Raw genomic sequence first — 27803 nt, forward strand, 5'->3', positions numbered from 1 at the left:
ACAACTCGTTCTAAATCATTACACTTTAAAAAAAAAGAATAATCACAACATACAAAAAAAAAACATGTTTTTGATGATTACGGGGATCACACTTTTACCTTTAAATAAAATCCACTTGCTTGTTTGCAGGTGAGGCGACGGCGGACGCTCCTGTAATCAAGTGCGTGAGTTCCGTTGACGCCGAAATCTTAGCAAACGGTTAAAAAAAAAAAGAGGAGGAGGAGGAGCTGTGGACTGAGATTCCCTCTGCCACGTTTTCCACATAATTCACTCATAATTGAGCAACGTATGGGAATTACAAAGTGTGACATCTGTGTGTGTGTGTGTCTGTGTGTGTGTGTGTGTGTGTGTGTCAAGTCTCAAGTGTCCTTGCCTTTCGGCCTTTGGCGCCAAACATTTCTTAGAAGGCGTAGCGAGTGCGTATGTCCTCCAGCTTCTTGGAGACCTCGGGCGGCGTCCGGTCCAGCTCTTCCGCCACGCTCTTCTGCTTGTGAGGGTCCATGCTGTTGAACTGCTCGCACAGATCGCCGTCTATCACGTTCTGAGAGAGAGAGAGAGAAAAGACCAGAGAGTGAAAAGGAGGTGAGGAAGAACGCGAGAGGATCTTGGATGACAGCAAATCAAATTCAAGGACAAACAGAATGTGCTGAAACGGCTTAGGATAGGAAGGCTCCATATTTGGACAAGCGTTTGTCCTTAGGATCTTGGTCAAAGTCGGTCTTTGGTGAGACAGATGCTGGAGTTTTCATTTCCCGGGCATCGTCACGTCGTCATTTGCTCTCTTGCTTAACTTTACTCGCTCATTGTTCTGCGTGGAATCACCCATCAAACAACACAGGGCATGAACCAGTAGGTGGCGTCATAACAAACACCATTTAATCTAATAATGACGACGATTTCTTTAAGTAAAACGCACACAAAGACTAGGGATGGGGCCGATCCGATCCAGTAATCCAGACGTAATTCTCGGATCGGTAATTCCGCAAAAGATATGTCTGTGCTTTAATGTCGTCTGTTGAAATGTCTCCACATGTGATACTGACTGACTGCTCTGCTAGCTGGCTGTAAGGAGTGGAACGGATTTCCCGAACTGAGGCGTGTCTCAATGAGACGCGGAGTAATGATGCACGTTACTCCGTTCAAGAAATCCATTCCGCAGTTTCCAGCCAGCTAGCAGGCGAGCATTATTGACCAAAAAGTCGCTAGATTTGTCACCGTTTTAAAAAATAAATTGCCAGGGGTGTGTAAAGTCGCTGTAAAATCGTTCACATCATACTTGGAGTTTATCATAGCAAACGGAGCATCCATATCGCAATAGTATCAGATATCAGATATCCAAATTCAGGTATCATCCCGAACACACACAGACGAGAGCAGAGCAACAAACACCAACCTTGACGGGGAAGTAATAGGACCTGAAGCTGAGGTGGTCTCTGCCGCACAGTGGAGGGAACTCGGAGCGCATGTGCATCTCTAAATGCTGGAAAAAGTCGTGATCCTGGAGACGAAGAAGAGACATTAGAGAAATCAGTACAAATGAAAATGAAGGAGCATCAACAAGTTTGTGCACATTTTGTTCTCAGAAACCTGATATCAGTCGATTCTGCGTGAGGTTTTCATTTGGCAGATTAACGCCGTCTTTTCAAGTCCATAACAACAGGTTAAGCCTCAGTTTTTGGGGTTAGGGTAAAAGGTTAAAGGTCGGGTAAAAAGTTAGGGGACCGCGTTATGTTGGATATTAGCTGTTATTGGGAGGTCAGCGCAGATTTAGCTGGACCCTCAGGGCAACACAGAGCTACGGAACTTCATGTGGCTTCTCTGCTTTTTACAAAAATGGCCGAACTATCCGCGCTAAATGAGAACAGGGAATAAAGGATTGTGATTATATATCACACTATACATCTCCTTAAACAAAGGTTACATATCGTTGGCCTAATAGCATAGTTGCCCGAGTCATATTTGAACGTTTTCGGGAAACAAGACTTTGGCAATTATGCTATTAGGCTAACGTTACATGCATCCATATAACACCTAGTTTGTGAAAGGGTTCTGTTGTTTTTATCTTTTTCTCTATAGTTCTAGCGCTGGGCACGATAACGCGCTAACGGCGGTTGACGACATCGGCGCTAACCCACGTTATCGCATGGCACGTTTCCATGACGACTGACTGGTAAAAGACGTTGTGCATGACGTCATGTTTACGTGCCGCGGCAGCAGAGTCCAGGCACCGTTTTACCAGTTAGCTGCGTTAGCTGCTTTAGCGCCGTTAGCGTGCGCCTACAGTACAACTAGAGTGGTCTGGTGTACTGCGTATGTGTGCCTCTGTTTTTAAACTTTAGCGTTACTTTAGAGACTAATTCTAACAATCAGGAGTCTCTTATACATGACGTCACGCACATCGTCTTTTTACGGTTAGTCGTCATGAAAACGCGATGCACGCTAACGTTGACGCTAACCGATGTTAACGTGCCCAGCACTACTTTTTTATGCTTCATCAAATCAATAAATCATTGTATTAAATCACAGTAACTTGTGTGTTTTTTTTACCTCGTGTGATGTGAACGGGACTAAAATTCCGATTCCTCCAGACAGCGTGGTGTAGACCAGGGACTCCGAGCCTCCGGGAATCAGAGTGGTTTTCTGCAGAGAGAGCACCGTCTCGCCAACATGATAGTTCACTATCACCTCAGCCTGGAGAAGAGAGAGAAAGAGAGTGAGTGAGTCATGTGTTGCATGATGCGTAATATTTCAAAGTTTCACAATAATTAGGTCAAAAATAGTAATCTGGTCAATGAGAGGGTGATAATCCCTGCTTCTTCTGAGAGAATAAACGCATGTGGTCTGGCCAGACTCACTGTCCTGGGGTTTATGGTCCTGATTAGTGGAGCTATGGTCTCACAATAACAGAGACAAAAGAGTTGAAAGCCGTGCTCAAGTCAATGGGAAACTCACGTTTTTCCCGCCAAATTTTCATCCGCTTTTTTGGTCAAATAATTAATCTGAAAACTCAAAATGATGTTTCGATACTTTCTTTGTTGAACGGAGCCATGAAACCAGAACATTTTCACATATGAGAAGCTGGAAAATCAATCATTAAATCAACTTAAAATCGACTTACTGATTATCACAAAGACTCTCATATTTGGCCTTTTTTTCTTTTTTAACACCATATGATAAATGTTTAATGGTAACAAATAATACAAAAACCCTTAGTTAACAGTAATTGAACAACAGGTCATGAAAAAAACCTGTTTTAGAGAACACAAAAATTAGTTTGCTAACAGTTAACAGGCTAAAGCCAAGATGGCAAAATATTTATTTATCAATTACAATAGCGTTCAATAGTTTGGGTTCACTTAGAAATGTCCTTATTTTTTAAGGAAAAGCACTTTTAATTTACATTGTTAACGTGGTAAACGACTATTCTAGCTGCAAACGTCTGGTTTATAATGTTATATGTACATAGGTGTATAGAGGCCCATTTCCAGTGTTTTAATGGTACATTGTGTTTGCTAATGGCGTCAGAAGGCTATTGGATGATTAGAAAACCCTTGTGCAACGACGTTAGCACAGCTGAAAACAGTTTTGCTGGTTCTTTGACCAAAGAAAAACCATTATTTCTAATCTCGTCGATGTCTTGACTATATTTTCTATTCACTTTGCAACTCTTTTGATGAATAAAAGTCCGACTTTCGATGGAAAACACAACAAAAAATTGTATAGGGGAGCCCAAACTGTGCAGCCCTGCAGCGACTAACGCAAGATCCCGTGGCACTGAACCCAGTTAAGACCAGGGTAAAAGTATACGACCCACACACACACACACAGCTTAGAGAAAATTGGTCCACATGGCCACATCTAATCCAATAACCATCAAATCAAAAATAGAAGAGAGAAAAAGAGGCAGCTTTGGGTAGCATTTAACCCTCGGTCTGAGTCGACTGTATAGAGGACAAACATGACGGTCGACGTATAAATGACCTCTGTGCACTCGGGACACAAAGCGACCTCTCACACATAACAAAGAATGGTCATAAAGACGTAAAATGAAGACGTGAAGATTGACATGAGACAGTCATTGGTTTGGACCTGACCCCAATAACTTTGTGTTCCTCACAATACTTAAAAATTGTCCTTTGAAATTGCATATCTTGCATGTACATCTTGTTTACACTCTGTAGTTTTTTATAGAGCTGAATCTCCAGCGGACTCGAGCGTTTGCCTATTTCTGCGCGTTTATTTTCGCGTCTCCCCGTGCGTCTTGTTCTCGTTCGCTTCTGCCTTCCAAATGACTGACTGTGGAGGGTTTTTGCACAACAATTCCCATGTTCCTGGACGCTCTGTTCGTGTACAAAATAGCCGACAAACATCTTGACGTCTATTGGTTTAGACAGCCGAAACAAAGCACCGTCCAAACCACAACCAAAAACTCCAAAAACAGTGGTTCCTTGTGGCTAAAAGCTGTGGATTCTATTATCTTGTTTGATTTTTCCTCTCGGCTACTTCTGATCCCGCTGAGAAAGCTCGAGGCTTATCCCCGGCTTGATTAACGTCGCCTTGGGGAAGGGAAAGAATCCCCTGGAAGGAGAGCGACCGCAGAGAAACTCAATAGTTATTTTGGCCGCAGCAATTAAAGGTTGTGTCTGCAGGGATGAAGAAGGAGAGGACATCCCAACAGTTAAAATCTTACTTTCTGTCCAACGCGACTGTCGTAATTATACCTTTGTCCTGGAGGAAAGCTGTCAATTACAGAATGTGAGTGGGCTAATTATAAAGACACAAAGGCTTTTTACGATGTTAAACAGAGCTGGGATCACCGATGAGATCTGAGGATTTGCTTCACAAAGGTCTTGAAACGATGTCATAGAAAGTCAGTGAGGGACCATTCAGTTAGAAATCTAGATTCTACTCGGACAGAGCTCGCCGAACATGATCCATGTGTACGATTCAACAGGATTAAATGGTGAATTTGGAAAGAAAATATAGTTTAAAGGAGACGTATTATGCAAAATCAACTTTTTCATCCTTATATTTGGGACTCTGGAGGCCCTACGAGTCGGCAAAGTGTGAAAAAAGACGACTCGGTCATGTTTTCGTGGTCCGCCTCGGTCCGAGTAATCGATTGACTTTGTGATTCACGGAGTTACATGAACACTGTTGTGATGATTATGAAAATAGAGTGTCATCGGCGTAACGGAAAAGTGTGGCACAACATCTGAGCATAACTAAGGCCCGGACTTAATCATTTTTAAACGTTTTCTATAATTAAGGGGACATATTATGCAAAATTAACTTTTTAAATCATTTGAATACATATACTTGGGACTCTGGAGGCTCTATGAGTAGACAAAGTGTGAAAAAAGATGATTCAGTCATGTTTTTGTGGTCTGCCTCAGTCCAAGTAGACGCGATGTTGACTTCCACACTCATTGTTATGTAATCGATTGACCTTGTGATTCACGGCGTTAACAATTTAAAGCTGCACAGCGCGACCTGGTGTCCCAAAAAAGAAGGTGCGAATTCTGTGACGCGACTTAAAAAAGGCAGTAATGGACAATGTGGTGATGATTATGAAAATTAGAGTGTCATCAGCGTAAGGGAAAAGTGTGGCACAACATATGAACATAACTAAGGCCGAGACTTAATAATTTTTAACCCCATATGGATTATTTCTATAATTAGAGGGGACATATTATGCAAAATCAACATTTTTAATCATGTAATGCTTATATTTGGGACTCTGGAGGCTCTACGAAGTGTGAAAAAAGACGACTCAGTCATGTTTTTGTGGTCCGCCTCAGTGTAAGTACAGGAGATAAAACACGCGATGTTGACTCGCGCGCTCATTGCTACGTCACAACGAGACATTCCTGGAATTGTCGTCTCGCGGAGCTACACTTTGTCGCTAAAACACGCAAGAGTGCAGACGAGGGCGATAGTATCCGGAAGAGCGGAAGTGTCCAGTGGATAAATCGGCTAAAGTGATGGCAAATGATGGCTTTTCCAAATGCTAACTGCTGTTAGCTGCCGTAGTTTCCTGTGTCTCATTTGCATTTAAAGAGACAGACACTCAAAAGCGAGCGTTCTGCACAGGGCTGTTTGAACTGCTGTGGTGCTTCATCCTGAAGGTATTTTGACCAAAGCCTAACGTCACAGACATGTTCATTAGGACACCAGGGAACTAGCTTAACTTGTAGAAATAGGCTATAATATGTCTACTTTAAAACGGAGCGCTGCCTGCTAGCTACATTTATCCTTGTGTGGTTTATGTAAAAGTTTGACCTTAATTACTCTACAGAGGGACAGTCAGTCTGCCGAGCCCGTCTCAGACAGACTGACGGCCATTCTTCAGCTTTTCAAATACATTAATCGAATAAATGTGGAATGCATCTAATTTAATGCAGGACGCCCCTTCAGCCAAGCCATTAACGGGGTTATTGACTTCAAATAGCCGGATGCACATGCACATACACATTCATACACGTCTGTCTCTAATTCTGAGAAACCCAGAGGCATAATCCCTTCTCTTTAACCCCAATCCAACCCAGAAAATTACTATAATCCCGCCACTAAAACCAGGTCTTAACCTTAAAAGGAGCCTGAAGGTGTCAACAATGGGTTTTTTTTTTTAGCCTAAAATCTGTCCTCTGCACCAAGAAGAGACACATTTGTCCTCCTGGATAGGGGGACGAATGCAGGCGTCCACACCCACGTCTAAAAACAGACACATCAGTGTGTAGTGGACAAACACATTGTCATAAAGTCAACTCAATTACGGGGGACTTTCCCACTCAATCTGCTACCTAAACACTTTCTGACCAGGCTTCAAACCTGGGAGAAGTGATACTGTGTGTGTGTGTGTGTATGTGTGTGTGGTTGACGCTGGTGTTGTGCAGTTTGTGCGAGTTGTGCGTGTGTGTTGTGTCTGCGGCTGGAGGTCCGAGCAGTGGAAGAGGCGACTCTGAAACCATGTCAGCGCCAGACTGCTGATAAACTGTGTGACCTGAGCTCAGCACACACACACACACACACACACACACACACCAAAGCCAGAGGCTAATGTGATAATCACTGCACTAATTCAGAGCCCTTTAACGTCTTTAAACCACATTGTCGTAGATCTAATTTCTGGAGGCAAAATTCATTTCAAAAACCCCGACCTGTGATGAAATGAAAACACAAACCTCAAAGACCTTTGATGTCAAGCAGGGTTAGAGTTTGTATGTTTGTAGTGTGTTCGCTTTAATTTGTGTAACTGGGATCAATTTAACTGCTGGATAGGAGGAAATGAAGGAGGTCAAATTTTCAAATTACCACAAGTATAAAGTCCGAGAATTTAGTGGTTTTTAACCTTCTTAAATGTGAATATGTTCTGGTTTCTTTGCTCCACATAACAAAGAAATCATTAAAAGTGAATCATTATTACTTCACCCCGCGGAGTCATATTGCAGTAAACTTTTCTAGGGCTGCAATAAATATTAACCTCGAGCTTGTGAATATTTAACTGTGAATATTGTCTTTGAAATTGTTTAATAGAGAAAATAATCTTTGTAGTTGTAAACACTGATGGGACAGCTGGCCAACGAAGTAGAATAATAAATACTTTCATTTATTAATTCAGGTCTAATCGACTTGGAGCAAAAGCAAAGAAAAAGCGAGAAATAAAACCCATAAAAAAAGTCAACTGTGTGTTTTTACCTTCTGTGAAGCTCCATTCAGGAGGCCTCTGTCCCACAGAGCTTTGTTCCCGGTGGGATCTTCATCCACGTCGTCGCTGGTGTTGGGGGGAAGACGCACCTGAGGAAAATCAAGTCATAATAAGAAAAAAATAGATAGATTTTGTAGCATTGGTGCAAATTCGCCAAAATCGCCAATTAGCGTACGTTCAATCCAAGATGGTGGCTTTCCTGTTCGTTTTAGAGCATAGGTCTTCACTATATTTTTGGACCGTCCTGACCTAATGAACACATGTACCAAGTTTTGTGCATGTACGTCAAAGCTAATGTTCTGGCCAACCTCTTTTCTATTTGCCCCTCCCACTTCCAATTTTCCACCGAACCTTTTAAATACATTCATTTGAGTTTTGGGGTATGTTTAGGCCCTCAAAAATGCGAAATAATAAGAATAAGAATTACCTTTTCCATTTCAAGAGGGTCCTTGCACAGTCGTGCTCGAACCCTGAAAATGAGTCTGTCCCATAGGATTGGGGCGTTTTATTGTGCGAGGAAACAGCTCTTTTAGTTTTAATGTTTTCAATATGTTTTGCAGTCTCCCAACATACACTTTCTGACTGTTCAGTTTCCTAAATGTACATTTGAGATGATCATTTCAAGGTCTGATCAAGCATGTTTGGAGTAGCTCAGTGGTTAAGACCGGTACTCCCATGCGCAGGAGTCATCGTGGTCACAAGTTCAACTCCACCCCTGCCTGGTTCTACTCAATTGTAAAGTCGCTTTGGATAAAAGGGTCCGCTAAATGACATGTAATGTAATGTAATGTAATGTCATTTTCTGACAGACAAAGATGAAACGCTGTTGCCACATTCAGAAAACGTATAATCAGCAACAGTTGGCTTCTAACAAGCTAACATTAGCACATGACGCGTTTACGTGACGACTGACCGGGAAAAAGAAGTGTGTGATGTGATGTGATGTTTACGTGCCGTGGCACTGGAGTACAGCCTAGCTTTGTCTCCCTTTTCCTTACCCTGTCTCACACACACACAGAATGCAGGAATTGTAATTGGAGTTGCATTGTGAAGGGAACAGCAGCATCTGTGACTGAACATGGCCAGGAAGCTGTTCAGGGAGCAGTGGGTTGTGTATTCAGTAGTGCTGGCCACGTTAACGCACGTTCGTTGACGTCATGTTTACGGAGTCCAGGCACCGTTTACCAGTTAGCTGCGTTAGCTGAGTTAGCGCGCCTACATTGGAACCGGAGCGGTTTGTTTATTAAACATAAAGAGCAGCGCTACAAATAATCAGCCTACCCGTGTACTGCGTATGTGAGCATCTGTTTTTTTAAAGTTTAGCGTTACTTTAGAGAGGTGTTTTAACAATATGTGCGCCTTTTTCCTGGTCAGTCGTCATGGCAAAGCGTAATGCGCTAATGTGCGTTAACGTCTGTTAGCACTAGCAAACAGACAATAATTGTGCAAGTTAAACGATAAAGACAAGAGACATATTTAGAAATTAAAAAGCTTAGAGGGCACAAGCAGACAGTCAGACGAAGCATACTTATTAACGATCATTTACAAAACTATCAAGAAGAAGAAGAAGCTGTTTTTAATCTTTTCTCAAAATCTTAAACTTGAGGATTTCAAGGACCCTTCCGAGTACTCACGATGCTAATGTTGCCAAACTTGTCGGCAGATGCCATGGTGTCGTAGTCGAGGAGGCAGGCGGTCGTCACCCAGCGGGGATACGTGTCGTCGGCAAAGATGATGAGCTGGTTCTCGTTGCGGCGGTAGCGGATCCAGAACAGACTCTCCTGGACGTCGGTCACGATCACGCGCTGGCCGATGGTGTGGATGCCGGTGATCAGCGTGGGTACGTGCTGCAGGAGGAGAGAGAGAAAAAAACGAAGGGATTATATATAGCTTGAATAGCTTGACAAAAGCTACGTGGCTTTTAAATATGGACACACATTGATATTAGTAAAGCATGTAAACAAAGTTGTGACTCGATCTTCTCAAAGTCACCAAGGCAGAGCGAGCAGAACGCTGTTATGTCATCGGACAGGAAGGTTTGTCCTTGACCAATCAATGAACCTCGGGGTCAGGTTAAAGTTCATATGTGTCTCATCACTGACATCGGCACTCCCAATGCGACCATTTATCTCTTTAATGAGCTCTGTCAGTGTCAAAAACGGAATATACGACTTGAGTGACAAGATTCTCTTCCTGTGTCAAGAAGAATACTTAGCATATGATTGTTGTTGTTTTTTAAACTAATTTCCAGAGATAATTGCATTATTTGATCACCAGAGAGCAGATCTGAGATAAAACCTCTCATTCCCAAAAAGTGGACGTCAAATTCACTTACTTCAAAGAAAATAAAAGCCCTACACTGCTCTTCACTGTGTTTATGTCAATTATAACACGTTTTATTTAGTTTTAGTAAAAGATGTGAACAAATTGAACCCAACTGTGTCATAGAATGTGAATTAAACAAACGCAGTAGGAACTTAATGACTTTAAGTGTATTCTTGGGGGGGGAATGGGTGAAATAGCCCTTTAAAAGTAAAGATTTGCACCTGGATCAGCAAATGAATTACATAATTAGATAGAAATAAATACAATTATAAATAAATAAATAAAAATACAACATAAAAGCTACAATTTCTATGCAACAAAATGAAATATCAGCTATTGTTTCATTTAAAGTACACATGGATACATTAAAAAAATGGGTCCCTGTACAGTAAATGTACGTAAATATGTCGGTTTAGGTCTTTCATAACATTTCATAATTGAACTTTCTCTACTTTCAGTGTCTATTAAAGGCACAACCGCATGATTCTTACCTTGTTTTCACACTTGCGCAGCAGCTTCTTTTTCCCCATGTCGTAGATTCTCAGCAGTTTTCCGATCCCCACCAGGACTCGGCCCTGGAACGGAGCGATGGCCAGAGGAACGTCCTCTACCGGGGTCTGTCAGTCAAAACACAAGACAACACACAGGTCAATATTCCACAGCTAATTAGATGAGTTTCAGCTTTTAGAGAAAGGCTCCTTTGTAAAGAAGAGCTCCAGTGTCTTATCACTGCTTTAGCCCCACAATCTCCACATCCCAGAATATTAGAGCTGCAATACAAGAAGAAGAGAAAGAAAAATACGCCAAAGACCTTTGTGGCAGTATTTTACATGGTGGCCAACATGTGAGCCCATAAATCTTTCTAGAGCAGCAGTGCTAATACGTGTGGTCCCATATCTGCACGGTCTGTTGGGATCCATTTTTGCAATTTAAGGCTCAATTTCCATCCACCTTGAACCACTTCGATATAACGTGAAGCAGCTAAATCAACAATTACGTTTAAATTGTTGCTCGTTTTTCGCGACCGTTTGCCCGAGCGTCTTCTTGTTGAGCTGAAAACAATATTGCACTTTGGTGAACGCCAAAGTGCAATATTGTATCAGCAAGTTCATTCCATTAACTAGTGCTTGGCACGTTATCGCGTTAACAGCGTCAACGCTAACGCTTTGACAATTGGAGCTACATTTACATTACTGTGTAATGGATGCCAAGGAATTATAAAAAAGACCTAAACACGAGAGATTACTTCGACTATTTTTACCAAACATAATCACATATTCATGGGCTGCTCGCAAAAACAGGCAAATTGAAGTCCATTCCTTATTTATTTCCAAACGTCTCCAAACAGAGACTGCAGCCTTTATTTCTCTTAACTGTGAAAGGTAACTTTTTAAAGGGAAGGATGTTATTTAAAGGCATTTCGTTCTAATTCCCTCTATTTGATAGGTGTAATATAACCCCATTTGCCCTCCGTCTGTCTGAGTATTAAGTTTTGACTTTACCTTTCACCCAAAACATCCATGTTGACTATTGGTCGACCAAAACAAGGGTTTTCCATGGTCAATGATGATGTAGATGTTTTTTTTAGAAATCAGAGCAGCTGATAAAAATAACTTTTCAGTGGCTTGGCAACAAAAATGCAGTAGGCTGATTAACCTCTAATTCTGACAGCGACACACATACAGTAGTACTGTGAGGCCTGGTTGACACCGGACACTGGAAAGAATGTGCGAGACTCATCCAAAACATCAGATCTGGTTTAAGTGGTTGGGAAATTCCTCTAAATGTGAAAATAGGTGGCCCCGACACTCATGACTCACTTCCCCCCCGCCTCTTAATCCACATCAGGTAATGTGGGCTGAGTCACCCTCCTGATGACCTCCGCCCTCCTGGTCAAGTGTCTGTGGGGAATGCCTTTAAGGGCTTGGCCAGAGAGGCCAATATCATCTGTGTCTGGTGTGATTTAAACGTTTTAAACCTCTTCCTCCTCTGTGGAAACTAGAGCATGGACACCACAACCTGAGCCCGTCCAGAGCTGATGGGCTGAGCCAACAAATGACTGTTTTCAAGTTAAGCATAGGGAATAAAACAGGGTGAAATCAAATAGCTTTTTTAACTAAAAATACAAAACATACATGTAGAACATGTACAATTAAGTACAAAGTAGAAACTCATGAGTGATTTAGTCGAGCCGGGGATTTACGATTTACGACAGCACAAGAAAGTGAAGGCACAGTCAGAGTAACGAGTTTACATGAGAACAACGAGTTATAGTCTTAGTCAGGCTAAGACTAGCTTGACTTTAGTCAGACTAGCTTGTTTACGTGACACTAAGAACACCGAATTATAGTCTTAGTCGGACTAAGACTAGCTTGATTTTAGTCAGACTAACGGGTTTACATGACATGAAGAACACCGAATTATAGTCTTAGTCAGACTAAGACAAGTTCGATTTTAGTCAGACTAATGTGTTTACATGACATGAAGAACACCGAATTATAGTCTTAGTCGGACTAAGACTAGCTCGATTTTAGTCAGACTGACGTGTTTCCATGACACTAAGACAAACAAACAAATAAATATGCAGATTTACTCTTTTTTTTTTCAGTGTTTGTCAAACGTGGAAAAGCCGATGTTCTCGAATGTCTTGTTTTTGTACACAAACCAAAATGATTCAGTTTTTAAGCTAAAACGATCATAATCTTGTTTCAATCATAAAAAAAACAGCTTCAAATCCTTATTTTAGCACTCGTCTCCTATGGTAACTAATATAACTTCATTAACTGAGCTTTAACCAGCCTCAATCAAAACCACCAATCTATGGACTCTGCATCATCTAGCAGCAGTGTTTAGACCTACAATACACACAAACCAGGGTGAGTTTGCCACCTACAGGAAAAGATGGAACACTCTTAAATGAGCCTGAAATGAGGAAAAGGAAGGACAGGAAGTGATCGGAGTGCCAGTCAAATCTACCTTGTGCACAAACTCCAGCTTCTCTCCTCCACTGGCGAGCCTGTAGGTGTAGATGAAGCCTCCGGCAACAGATCTGGGGTTGAGAATCATGTCTCTGGCGACGCCGACCAGGACGTACCACTCGTCTCCCGTGTTTGGGAATCGACACACGGCGACACTGGAAAACAGCAAGCACGCGGAAATGGAAAAACGTGGTGTGAAATGGTTCTCTTATTAAAAAAACATAAATAATAACCTGATTTCTTTCCTTTGTCCTGCTCACCTGAACGCAGCTTCGTTCTGCTCCAGCTGCACCTGGTCCAGGGTTGCGCCCTGAATGGGGTTGACCAGTCGCACGATGGAGGCCCACTGTCCGGCGCCGGCTTTCGGGGAGCCAAAGATGGCTTCTGGGAGATTCTCGTTGAGGAAGGCGGCGGCCATTTCTGCAGCCAGCTCTCTTTCGTCCTCACCGGCTGCCTCCACCATTTCCTGCAGAGGGAGGAAGAGCAGCACAGACGATTTTTTAAAGCGCGATTAATCAATGAAACTATTGGTCCATAAAATGTCAGAAAATGTTAAAAAACGTTGATCAGTGGTTGCTAAACCTGGAAATGACGATGTTTTCGAATGTCTTTGTTTTGTCCACAAACCAAAATGATTCAGTTTGCATGATTTCTTTGTTTTATGGAGCAAAGAAACAAAGAAAATATTCACATTTAAGAAGCTAAAACAATCAGAAATCTTCAAACCGATTATCAATGATCAAAATAGTTGATGATTTAGTCCTTGATTAATCATTTCAGCTCTACAAATATTGATTAGCGGTTGAAACGGGAGTTACTTTACACATTTCCTGTTGTGTTTCTATACTAAATTACTTGGGTATAGCTTAATCTACCAATTACAAAATCGATTGTTTGTATTGTTCTGTGATTCCTTATTCTTGTGATCTCAAGAATAGAATTTTGCAGCTTCAATCCTACTGACAAAAGGTTCTTAGACGTGTTTATTTGCACGGAAATTACCAAACACTACAAGTGTTAAAGTAGAGGGGAAAAAAAAAAGCAGACTTTTTAAAAACTAATCTAAATGACTAATTCGAGCAGCGGTTGAAGACACTTGCGTTATCTCTTTAAAGCAATTACTTTTTTTCCCTCCTAACCCGTTTCCAAAAATATAATTTTGCAAAAACCTCTGAACCTTTGTTCCTTCGGTGACTTAAAAAACTGTCAAGTTGACATTCCTCCGTGTCATTTCTTGCTTTCGTCTTGCACAATCGTGCATTTCAACAATCTGAAAAAAATGTCACTAAAATACATTTCACTGCTGGCTGTGAAGTTTGTTCAAGTGCTGAAATAAACTCAGTAAAGCGTTGAAAAAGTGCAACCTCGGCCCAAACCAAAGCTGCTGAGCCCTGCTCTGACCATCATGACGCTGCACTCCTCACATACCTCAGCCATCTGTTGCTTTCGCTGAGCTTTCGTCGCCTCCGTGTAAGCATTGTGGTCCGTCTCGATCAGAATGAGGTTATTGGTCTCCGGGTGAATTACAAATTTCCTGGGTGTGCACTGCAGGGGGAAGGCCACCTGGTTGAAGACGGCGCCCAACTTCTCCAACGCCAAGATTCTGCAAGAGGAAGGAAAAATGAAGAGGAAGAAAGGGTGAGAGGGTCAGAAAAATCACATTTTCAATTTGAACAAAAACGTCTGTTAGATTCAAACCACTGCCAAATTCATTCAGACAATGCTTTTCATGCCCATTAACTCCATATTACAAAAAAAGACGCATGTGATGACTCCCGATTGTTAAAATTAGTCTCTAAAGTAGTGCTAAACTTTAAAAACAGAGGCACACATACGCAGTACACAGGTACGCTGGTTATTTGTAGCGCTGCTCTTTTTGTTTAATAAACAGACCGCTCCAGTTCCACTGTAGGTGCCGCTAACGGCACGAAAGGAGCTAACACAGCTAACGGAGCTAACTGCTAAACGGTGCCTGGACACGTACCGTCGACGCACGTGTGTTAACGTGCCCAGCGCGAGTAAATACACAACCCACTGCTCCCATCCATGAAAAGCTAGCTGGCCATGTTCAGTCACAGCTGCTGCTATTCCCTTCACAATGCAGCTCCAATTACAATTCCTGGATTCTTTTTTTTTTCTCTCTTCCCTCTCACTCCACGTGTGTGTGTGCCCATGTTTTACTAATGTTGTGGGGACCTAAACCTGTTTACACACTCACATTACGGGGACTTGACGACATTTTAAGGTGGAGAAATGTTTCAAGGTTGAGGGTAGGGTTAGGGCAAGGTTAGGGTCAGAGTTAGGATTAGGCCAGTGGTAACTGGGAGTATGTCTCCAGGAAATGAATGTAAGTCAATGTAATGTCCCCTGAAGTCATGAAAACCTCACGTGTGTGAGAGACACAAACCCAGACTGTACAATGTGGGGCCGTGGAGACCACAGACTGTTTGGGTAATTACTTTCAATCCAAAATAGAGATTATGCACTGAAGCGTTTAAGTTTTCTCTCTGTCTCTGTCCCACTATGGTGTTTAAATGATCAAGACAAATCCACTGTGTTGAAAGAGTGGTGTCCACACCTCAGCGTGTTGGTGGAAATGGCCACGATACCCTCAGGGCACTGCTCAGAGGCGAAGCCAGAAGCATATTCCAGAGTCTCATACGACAGAGGAGTCAGGTGGAAGCGAGACTGGTACGAGTAGCTCAACCAAGAGCGACTGGACATTGCCAGAACCTGAGGAAAGAGGAAATATTTTACATTAGAATTCCACACAAAAAAACACAAAAGCGTCACTGTGTGGTAGTGTTGTATAAATATGGAGTCACATACCGCTTCCTGGCCCTGCATCCTGACTCTGAAGAGTTTGACAGGCCGTGAGCCGAGGTAACGCGTTCTCGTGTCCGACAGGTCGCCGGTTACTGGGTCCAGAACGGTCCTCAGCAGCACTCCGTTCTGAGACACGCAACCAATAAAGTTATCCAAAATATACTTCCTGGTTAACAGATTTATATATAGATTACATTCGCACACGTACTGCAGACATGACCGTGAGCGTGAGGAAGAATACCTGAAGTCCGATGTTGAGGTAGAGGAAACCGATGGTTCCCTTCTCTCCGAGTTCGTCCTGCTTCTCGACTCCGCCCATCTCCACGATGCACAAACTCTCTGGCTGGGCCGGCAGAGCCTGCATACTCAGGGGCTGCAGGCAGTCCTGAGGATTCAGATAAACATTCACAAGGTTAATTAACAGGAGCTTACACTTCCGTTCATGTGGTAACACACATAGGTGTATAGAGGCCCATTACCAGTGTTCTAATGGTACATTGTGTTTGCTAATGGCGTTAAAAGGCTATTGGATGATTAGAAAACCCTTGGAAACCCTTGTGCAATGATGTTAGCACAGCTGAAAACAGTTTTGCTGGTTCTTTGACAAAAGGGCAAAATGATTATGCTGAATAAAACTCATTATTTCTAATCTTGTCAATGTCTTGACTATATTTTCTATTCATTTTGCAACTCTTTTGATGAATAAAAGTTTTAATGGGAAACACAACAACAATTGTATCAGTGAGCCCAAACGTTTGAACAGTTGACATCCATTAATGAACTGAATTTAACGCACACAGATAATAGCACTCCCTCCGCTAACTTAAACCCTAAAATAACAGTGGAAGCCGTTACACAGAAAAATAAGACGATGGCGACAAAAGCGTGGCAAAATCCAGCCCAGTACGTTTAAATATTTAAAGATCATGACTGTTCCCAAGACTCGAGACAACTCTGCCACTCGCTAAAGCAGAAACTGCCTCATAACAGGCTGAAAGGGGGCATTACTGCCACCTAGTGTACCACAGGAGGATACGTTTCAGTATAATAAATCTATGTAGTGGGGACAAGGGAAGAGTCACATCCAAGCTTCACCTCGGGAAGTAAAATCTTACATAATCAGTCAGCTAGCTATTTACCACCTAAGAAACGGCAGCCTAATCTGTAATCTGGATCAGAATCTTAGTCTGACTGTGTCTGATCCTGTATAGTTTTGCCCCTTTATAAAATTTGTTGATTTGTGGTGTAACCTGTGGGCAGATTCTAATAATAAGAACATATTTGGGCGATCACCGACCAAAAGCCCAAAATAATCTGATTGATTTGGTCAAAAACTGTAGAAGTAAGGAAGTTGCTCACAGAAAGTTACAGATAAAAAAACCCCCATGGGGTAATTGTTCAGAGATTTCTCACCAGTTACGTCACCGTGACAATGGAGAGGAGTATCGCTTTTCAAACTGCCTTCAGCATCTGTGTCAATGACTCACGAGTCACAGAGGAGCTCTGTAGCTCTCTTACAGCAAACCATTGTGATCCGTCTCATGACTCATTTAAAAAAACTCATTTTTTTATTACTTCCTTCAAAGCCAGATGTTTTACAAATGCTAAGATTACTATGCCTTTAAACAATTTGGGAAAGCCCAGATGATGATGTCAAGTCTTTGGAAGCTTGTGATAGGTTAATTAGAGGCACACCCGATTTTAGTAAACCTAATCCACCTAAAACGGTAAAAGTTTAGCGTGATTTAATGTGAATTTTTTTTATACAGTGTATGTAAACGTCTGGTTTCAACTGTTTGTTAAAACAAAGGTGGTTTTCGAGGTGGTTTTCGAGGAACTGAATTTACTTCCAATACGTATGTTTATATAGGTTTATGACTACATTGAAATCAAATATGTTTGTAGCATTAGAATATGCTTTTTAAATACTTTAGCTCAAAGCCCTTGCTTCGCCATTTTCAGCATCCCCCACAACCCTCACATGGAGGATAAAGCAGTAGAAAATGGATGGATAATAACAAAAAAAATGAAGGTAAAGAGAATGGACAGTATACTTTTTGAGTAAAGCATACGTCTTATTCGCAAACTCTTACCGATGGATCCAGGGAGATGATTCGGACGGTGTTGTCGACCAGTCCAACGGCCAGGAATCTGGATCGCTGCTCGCCAGGAGGAACGTTAGCGAGGCTCATGCAAACCACATCTGCAGACATCTCCTTACGCTCCGTGTACTCGTTCAGCTGACCAGACTACAGAGAGAACGGAAGGAGACGACGTCAGCACGTACATATTACACAGACACGTCATGTGACAACGACGTCGACTTTCTTACCGGGTCCATCTCAAAGTAGACCAGCTCCCCTCCAGTGAGGGCGATGACCACCTGCCGCTGGTTGACGGCGCAGCGGACGATGGTCTTTTTACCCGGAGTCTTCCACTCGTTCACACGCTTGTCTGCTCGGATGTGACGGATGCCGTCCGGGTAAACCTGAGGAAAAGAAACAAGACGAGGGAAATCACAGGAGGGACACGGACACCGAACAGCAGCTAACGCTAGTGTCAGAACGCTAGCCGACGCTAACGCTAACTAGTAGAAGCAGTGCTTAAAAGGTGCTGATGAGGAATTGCCTTATTTAACTTCTATATTTTAAATCTTGATTATAAATGTATAATTTATTATTATATAATTTAGAATTATTCACAGTGTAATGTATATTTTTACTAAGTTTATATGTTTTTTTTTAGTTATTTACAGTATTTTATTGTTCCATATATTTATAATGTGGGTTATTGTCTATCTTTACAGTGTAAGGTATATTTTTTACTAGGTTTATATACTTTTTTAAAAGTTATTTACAGTATTTTATTGTTCTATATATTTATATCGTCTTATAATGCAAGTTATTCACAGTGTAATGTATATTCCTGTTATTTCCAATTCTACATATTTATATGGTCTTATAATGTGGGTTGTTTACAGTGCAATGTATAATTTGCAATTTTTTACTATGTTTATATACTTGTCTATCTTTACAGTGTAATGTATATTTTTTTTACAAACTTCATATAGGTTCTTTTTAAGTTATTTACAGTATTTTATTGTTCTTAACATTTATATTCTCACACACTTTATTTATTTCCAAAATTACAAGGTTTTTCCATGTAATTCCATTCATTAAGAATAAAAAAAAACGTTTTGACTTCATACATTTATTATGTTATGTTATTATTTATAACCCCTCTGGGAATTGTTACTTAGGGCTCCAACAGACTGTAGAATCGCCTCTGCTGATGCATCTCCAGTAACCACACAGGCACGATAACGATGATGGTATATTTATATATATATATATATATATATATATCTCACTCACCTGCACCAAGGCGTCTTCACCCAGCAACGAGCAGGAAAGAGTGGGCGTGGTTCCCAGGAAGCCGGAGTCTGTCACTTCTTCTACCGTCTCCCCGATGGACAGGACCAGAGTGGCGTTGACGAAAGACACAATGATGTAGGCGTCGAACTCGTCTGGTGAAGAAGGGAAGAGAGAGAGAAAAAAAACACATTAGAAACTGGTTACAGGTTACATCCAACAGCTCTTTTTCCTGCTCGTCTCAACAAGACGTCGCAATTTGTACGAGTGTTGAAGAAACACAGAGTGCAAGGAAGTGACTGCTAGCTCCCTATAAGTCCGGTCTAAGCCTAAGGCCGTGTCCCAATACCTCCCCCTTAAAATGTCCACTTGGTTTGGAGTGCCCTCAACCGTAAATTCCCTATATGCAAATTAGCGTAGTGAACGCTAACCTACAGAATGCTAACCTACGTCAATTCTACCGGTGGAGCGTGCTACTATTTTCATTCTGGAAAAATGCCGGCGTTTTTCTCCATCCTCATAAACGCTATACCACCAATGTGATTGAAATCTGACAAGTCCAGGGTATGCGTGTTAAAGTGAACGCCGGAAAACACTGACAAAACTACCCAGATGTAGCGGAGCTAGCCAGCGGCTACCTGCCGAGTGCCCAGAGAAGGTCCGACCCCCATACAGCTCTCCGTAATGGGCATACTCTCCCGAAGCACCGGCAAACAGCCACCAGCCAGCTAGTTAGCTAGTTAGCTAGTTGCTTTCATAAATCTGCAGTTATTTTCTGATATTAGTGTTCAAAGCTTCTCCTTTGGATATAGATCAAACCAACACAATTCGACATTGTAACGTGCTTATTTGCAAAAATATATCGCAACGAAATTGTTCCTCGGCAGATGCGGCCGCCATCTTTGTTAAAAAAGATCAGCCGGCTTGCTGATTTCGCAAAGCATCATGGGTAATTTCATCTTCCACTTCGTTTTAAGCTCACATCAGAGCTCACTACATTTTGAGGGTTGATTATAAGGGGGAAAATTGCACTCCCCCTTGGTCCCCCCTACACTTGAATGCGGAAAATGTAGGGTTAGGGCAAAAATGTAGGGTTGGGGAGGGGCCTATGTCTATAAGATGTATATCCAATCCAACTTTATTTATAAAGCACTTTAAAAACAACAACTGAGACAAAGTGATGTACATCAGATAAATCAATAACACACATAAACAACTACTATGTGGATTTGATCCTTTCCTGATGGGGAGAAATAAAGAAAAGAAAAAACACATGGTTTAAGACCCTAAAAACCTAATTTCACCCCTCAGGCCTGGACAGGATGTCAGTTCTGAGAAATGGACCAAAAAGACAGGGAAATGAACTGCGTTGTTGTCTTGTGCGGCGGCCGTCACAGTTACACCGCTACAGTAGCTAAGCTCCTTTTGAACATGGTGACATTGATGAATATTGGTCCCTCTTATTACCAGAGAACGTGCAGAAAAACAGACAAGTGACGGGAAACCTTTCCTCTAGTACTTGTAGAGACACTGAATTACAGCCCAACCCTAACCTGAGGAACATTCCTTAATCCCGATATTCCCGAAAGCAACACAAACGCATATTATTGATTGACAGGGAGCTACTCGGACAATACTCACAGAGGCTGTTAAGGCTCTGGGATGTGCTGAAACATGTGGCAGCTTAGTTTAGGCTGAAACTGTACCTGCAGTCAAGTCTGCAGCGAGTTGACATATCCGACAGAAATTCCTTAAGTAGTGTCGTTTGTTTAGTGGTGTCAGTTAGTGACCTCGCCGCTAAGAACGAGGGGAAAAGACTTTTGCCAATTCACTAATTGTTCAATTCAAATTTGGTGAAAAGGTGGCATGATTTTGATTTGATTTTAAGTCAGGGGAAAAATAAGTTAGGCGCGTCGTTACCTTCCACGTGTCTGCGTACTGTCCACACAGCGTTGGGGTTACCGGGCAGCTCAGACACAGCCATCTCTGAGACCTGTCGGAGAAGGAGACGACGGAAACAGACGAAAAGAAGATTTAGTGTTTATCAATTTCATAATTTATTAATTCCAAATGCTATAGTTTTTATGATTTCTTTGGTATATGGAGCAAAGAACCCAGTTCCATTAATCGAATATAATGATCAACAGATTGAATAAACATGAGATAAAGTAAAACAGCCGGCAGGTCGTTTTGTGCTGGGATCAGAGAGAATTTTAGAATCTTCAGCTTTTATTCAGAGAAGAGACATGAAAAATCTCATCATTTCACAGCCACAGAATGTGTGTGTGTGTGTGTGTGTGTGTGTGTGTGTGTGTATTTACCTCCAGTCCGTGACGAAGGACCCTTAGGGTAGACCTGGGTCCTCGTCCACAGGCCACGTACAGCTGAGGTGTGTCCTCGTTGGCCAGATCAGCAATCTGTCAAAAACATGAAGTCAGCTCACTGTCAAAGTGCATCAGGGCGAATGGCTCATATCCTGATTTTCAAAAATTCATGTAAATTATTCCTAAAGAGGTTTGCAAATATTTTCAACGGATCTTTGTTCAGGGCGATGCCGACTATTACGATGGTAAATTTCAAGTCATTCCGAAATACTTTTTGTTTTTTTGAAGAAAGTCAGCTCACTGTCAAAGTGCATAACGTACTCACCTGACAGGACATGATGGGGGATAAGTTCTCCTGCTCATCCACCAGCACTAAGTTTTTGAGTGGGCGGGGCTGGAAGAAGAAGGTGTCTCCTTCCTCTAGAGGCATCGCAGATGAGAACTCGGGCTCCTCGTCGTCGTCACCCAAGTGAGCGATCTGGTAAAGGTAGCTGTGAGGAAAGAAGTCATGTTCTTTTAGAGGAGACACAACACCAACAATTCTCCGCAGCTGATGGAACAGACTGAAAACTTACTGGTTTCCAAACTCTGAAGACACAAAGAGAAAGCCGGTCTTCAGAACACACATGGCTGTCGCTACGGGGATGGTGTCAAAGTACTTCAGCCTGATTTCAGTGACCTACGACACAAACAAGACTTTTAGTTGTAGTTGGAGACTGTAGTCAATGATGAAATGATGATGAAAGGAGCGATGACGACAGAGTCGGTTTTCTCCACGTGTGCTCACCATTTCTTCATCCGTTTCCAGGGTAACCTTGAAGATGTCTCCCTGCTCGGTCTGAGCCAGGAAAAAGAACATGGTCTTGGTCTTGTGTGTGGCCGAGCAGACAAATATCATGCCCCGCTCCGGGTCGTCCAGGTCATTCTGCACGAGAGAGCCATACATTAACATTTTATAATCCACAGGGAGATGTCATGAACGATGATACGACTTCTGTATCGAGGACTCACCCTGCGCCTCGGGATGGGACAGCGAATGTCTGGCTGGTCTCCAAAATTCTTGTAAGTGATGTAGTTTTCGGAGCAGATCAGGACGCCACTGGGCCCGTCTGAACCACCGGGAACTGAAAACACAGGTGGAGAGGTGTTTCGTGAGGTGTGTTAGAGTGAAGACAGCCACAGCTAAGAGGAGCTTTTCCTGTCCTGAACTATTCTGGCTCTCATCCAGACTCATGTTTTCAATTCAAACCATGCTGTCAAAGTGCATCAGGGCAAATGGATCATTTTCTCAATTTCAAAAATTCATTAGAAATTAGAGGTTTCAACAGATCCTTGTTCAGGGCGATGCCGACTATTATGATGGTAAATTTCAAATAATTCTAAGAAACTTTTTTTTTTTTTTGAAGAAAGTCACGGTCAAAGTGCATCAGGGCAAATGGATCATTTCCTGAATTTCAAAAATTCATTAAAATTATTCCTTAAGAGATTTGCAAATATTTTCCACAGATCCTTGTTCAGGGCGATGCCGACTATTATGATGGTAAATTTCAAGTCATTCTGAGATACTTTTTGTATTTTTGAAGAACGTCAGCTCACTGTCAAAGTGCATCAGGGCAAATGGATCATTTCCTGGATTTCAAAAATTCATTAAAATTATTCCATTAGAGGTTTGCAAATATTTTCGACGTATCCTTGTTCAGGGCGGTGCCGACTATTATGGGTGTAAATTTCAAGTCATTCCGAGATACGTTTTGTTTTTGAGAAGAGACTCAGCTCACTGTCAAAGTGCATAACGTATGCTGATGATACAGACTGAAAACTTGCTGGTTTCCAAACTCTGAAGACACAAAGACGAAGCCGGTCTTCTGACGTTCCTCAAAAAAACAAAAAGTATCTCGGAATAACTTGAAATTTTCCATCTTAATAGTCGGCATCGCCCTGAACAAGGATACGTCGAAAATATTTGCAATATTTGCTGAACTATTCTGGCTCTCACCCAGACTCATGTTTTCAATTCAAACCATGCTGCCTTTGTTTACACACCTGACAACATGTCACATTAGCATGGACGCTTCACCCGACAGGCGACTTACTCACTAAATGTGGTATCAAGCCATCCCTAGTCTCAGATCAGAGCTGAATCTTTCTCCAGTGATGGTCAGAGAAGAGACATGTGAGACTCATCACATCTGGTCAACATTTTCAAGTGTCTAAACTGATCCAGAACTCAAAAGTTCCACATTTCACAAACGTCTTTACTAAACGCTCACCTGTGATGAGGAAATTCCCGTGCTCTTCCAAAGCCTCGCTGTACTTGCGCACCACGTGATTTAAGCCCAGGTCCAGCTCGTAGAAGGTGAGCGTCTGTTGCGTGTTGGCGGCGGCTTCTCCTGTTGGGTCATTGTCAGCTTCCTGGAAACAGCAAAAAACAAACAAACATCGTTTTAACACCATTTTATTGCAGAACAACAATAAAATAAAAGGTTGAAAAGATACTTATTATGTTGAACTTGTGCGCTGAGATCAGAGGTTATAAATCTTTCTCCAGAGTTAGTCAGAGAAGAGACATGAAATCTCATCACGTCTCCAGCAGCTGTCGTGAGTCCTGGTGAATTGTCATGAACTCACCTCATAGTCCATCTCTAAGCAGGCGAACATGGGATTCTCAAAGCCGACGTCGACTCCGACCACGTGGTAGACCAGCGTGTTGGCTTTGTGGGCCTCCAGCGGGGAGGAGATGGTCAGCCTCGCCGCCGCGTCTCTGTTCAGAATGTAAACCAGCTTCTGTTTCTCGATCGCTCCTGCACACGAAAAGAACACACGTACGACATGTTCAACTACATTCACACGAGGAGTTATTAACATTCAATGATGCTGTGAGGTGCGTCTACCGCGTTATTCAAACGATACAAAAAACAGGGTTCATACACTTTTTTAGCAATAGTTTTCCATGACCTTTCATTGACTTTCCAAGACCAAAAATTGGTGCCATCCCACAGTCTTACATGAAAGTCCATTTGTTTTGACTGCAAATCTTTAAGACTTTCGTCAAATAAAAAAACACGTCTTTCATTATCAGCATTTTGCACGTCCGTGGTCTGCGTCTCTCAGCAGCCAAAGTTTAAAGCTCTCCTTAAAAAGCCACTCTGTTGTAACTTTCTCTCATACTTATTGATTCGAATTATTATTTGAGTATTGCTTTAAGTAATGGTTAAAAGAGAGGAAGTGGTTGTATTCTGTAAGGGCTTTTTTGTTTTTTGGTTCACGCCTGCAGTAAACACTTGCAGCCACTGTGTGGCATCGCTTGCATTTGAATTGTTGTCCCCTATAGGCGTCTTCTTTTTTATTTACCTCCGAATAAGAACACCCTCGGAAGTGTGTTGCCTTGTGTTTTTAGCTTCTCCGTTAGCTGTTAGCTGGCGAAACCCACACGCCAGGACTGAATGATCGTCTCTGTACGCTTTATTTGCATAGACGCATTAAACTTTCCTGGCATTTTGTCGTTGAATAGAGCATCTCAAAATCCATGTGGGGACTGGAGGGTCGCTAAGCCCGGCGCCAGTGATCTGCTTGTTTCCGCTTGACACTTCCGTGTCAAATTAAATTTTATTTGCACATTACATCATTTTATTTATGTTTTAACGCATCCAAAATATTATCCATGCAATATTTCCATGACTTTTCCAAAACTCAACAGGACATTTAGTTTTTCATTAACTTTTCAAGGACCTAGAAAATGCATTTTCAATTTCCAAAACTTTTCCAGGTTTTTCATGACCGTACGAACCCTGAAAAAACCCCTCTGCTCTAATAAACGTGGTAACTCTTTGACAATAACCCGTACCGATCATCACAGCTCTGCCCTTTGGGTCGACAGCCAGGAACTGTCCGGGAACGATGCGCCGACAGCCGCTCTTTCCAAACGTCTCCTGGTGGATCTTCTCAAACATGTTCTTTGACGGATGATATTCCAGGATGACGATGCGACCGCTGTCACTTCCCACGACGATGTAATCTACAAACGCATCAGAAGATTGTAGCTGTATCAAAAATATATTATACCTCTTGAATTAGCAGTTTACCAAACCATTACTCCATTTTGTGTTATGGTTCTTTCCATACCTTTGGTTCCACCGGTGAGCCTGAACGCCATCAGAGACCTGACGATGCCAAACACTTCCACTGTGAGCAGAGTGTGCACCTTTCCTGTGTTGGCGTCTGGTCGCAGGAGTTCCAAGATCTTTCCCCTGGAAACAACGATCTCCTGCATCTTGGTTCCTATCGAGACGGAAACAACTCATTTACAAATGCTGCCGTTCTGCGCGTCCGATCTCAGGGATATTCCTGAGCCAACTCACCTGAGAAGTTTCCATGGATGGCGTGGGTGATGCCAGTGGCTCGCTGTAGTGTGATGTTGTAGAGAAACATGGCTCCTCTTTCTGTGGCTTCACTACGATGTCTTTAAAAGGGCAGCAAACGGTGTGCTTAGCCCGGGTCAATACTGTAAAGGAAGAACAGGAAAAACAAACAAAGACTTACTGACAAATATGTCAACATAAAACACATTGCAATGTCTCGGCGTAGTCCAGATTAAGGCAAGAAAATCGGTTTGAAGACCATGCTGCGGGTCTGGAATAATGTCCAATACTATAATTATAAGGGTTAGATATATTGAGACAAATGTCAAATTCTGCACTAAACTCTTATGGACTAATGAGAGATCGCAGACGACATGATCCGTCATCAAACTCTCGAGAGCGACAGTTTAAAGGGTAAACAAACTTTGCCGTTCTTGTTTTGATATTCCCGCTACTTCCTGTCGTCTTCTGACACCGTTTCATTGGCTGTTTGACACCACGTGTTACGTCCAAAATTCCAACAAGTTCGATCGACTGCGATGCTAACTCAAGACGTTACCCCTCACACACACACACAACAGACTGTAACCAACTTAGTGCTAACACTGTCCAACTGTGAATGGTGGGTTTAATGGGGCAAAACACCTGATAGTGTGTCCCCAGCTTAAGCCTTACAGCTAAGTCTTGCACACATACATATACAGTATATTTATTAACATGCATTGCCCATGTTTAATTTAATTTATTTATGGTTGTTTTAACTACTTAAATGTGAATATTTTTATTCATTTCTTTGCTCCATAAAGTAAAGAAATCATTAAAATATAATTATTTTGGTTTGTGGACAAAACAAGACATTTGAGAGCATCATCTCGTCCAGGTTTGCCGAACACTGATCAACGTATTCTGACACTTTATGGACCAAATCGTGAAAATAACCCACAGATTAAACGTTAGTTACAGCTCTAAGTGTAACTAATGGAGGGAGAATCAAAACGAGTTGCGTCTAAATGAAGAGATCCACAAACACTTCCTTTATACACTAATAAGCGCCAAATAAGTCTATACAAACAAGTTAGCGGAGTATTAAAATACCCGCAGAGCCACAAAACGTTTGTTTACATGCTTTTGCACGTTAGCAATGCTAACATTAAGCTAGCCGGTGACACTGAACTGTTAGCTTAGCAAGTAGCAAATTAACTTTGAGAGTGAATTTTCTTGATCGAGTTAACTGTTATCCACATATTTTCATAAACCGGAAACATGCGTTGGGGGAAAAAACAACTATGAACACGGTTAGCCTGGAACATTCGTAGGCTAACGCGTACTCAGCGGCTGAGGGGGGGAAGTCCATTCATACGAGGCGCCACTTTTGTACCGGGCGCATCGTCCCCGTTTTCTTGCCATAATACGTCACAGGTTAAACACTTCGCGCGCATATGTCGTCGGTTTAATTGCGCACAATCTGCAGAATCGTAGGATGTGATATTTACCGGCGTGAAAACGGAGATGATTCTGATTTCAGGTCGATAAAGTTTCATTGATACAAAACAGCCGGAAAGCCAACGAAGAGCCGCCGTCCGTGGGTCCTTCGTCCGACAGAGATGACGTCACGAGAGGCGGCCGACACAGTGCCTGGTAGAAATGTTAGGATAATGTTTTATTTTGATTGTATTGGCAACATATAATATACATAATGTGTAAAGTTGACAATATAAAATCTACCTTTCTTGTTTTTGTAAAAAGACAAATCTAACAGGCTTTGGAGACAGTTGGCAGTGTCTTATTTTAACTTTACCGCTGCATTTATGATCCTTTTTAAATTGTTTATTTCCCTTTTTGTTATAACGTGTTTGTATCCGCGTTCTACGCTTCCTCTGTGGTTTCTACACGTTGCAATAAAACTACTTTTT

General features: G+C 42.0%; 1 protein-coding gene across 1 annotated transcript; it reads right to left on the reverse strand.

Moving 5' to 3' along the window:
* Window positions 1–400: 400 nt before the first annotated feature.
* Window positions 401–27466, reverse strand: sf3b3 (splicing factor 3b, subunit 3; the record flags this gene model as incomplete). Its single annotated transcript, XM_083894119.1, has 27 exons — window positions 27384–27466; window positions 25891–26033; window positions 25655–25810; window positions 25377–25547; window positions 24161–24333; window positions 23803–23944; window positions 22544–22656; window positions 22320–22457; window positions 22108–22211; window positions 21858–22023; window positions 21530–21625; window positions 21129–21201; window positions 19212–19363; window positions 18170–18325; window positions 17931–18086; window positions 16079–16222; window positions 15841–15963; window positions 15590–15744; window positions 14440–14614; window positions 13272–13477; window positions 13010–13166; window positions 10525–10650; window positions 9343–9555; window positions 7699–7797; window positions 2548–2691; window positions 1394–1498; window positions 401–541 (listed from the first exon to the last, which is right to left on the reverse strand). The coding sequence occupies exons 2-27, from the start codon at window positions 25958–25960 to the stop codon at window positions 401–403; spliced, it is 3654 nt and encodes a 1217-aa protein (XP_083750245.1). The 5' UTR covers window positions 25961–26033; window positions 27384–27466.
* Window positions 27467–27803: the final 337 nt, after the last annotated feature.

Source organism: Microchirus variegatus, assembly GCF_963457635.1.
Source record: "Microchirus variegatus genome assembly, chromosome: 8".
In the NCBI taxonomy this organism is placed as follows: domain Eukaryota; kingdom Metazoa; phylum Chordata; class Actinopteri; order Pleuronectiformes; family Soleidae; genus Microchirus; species Microchirus variegatus.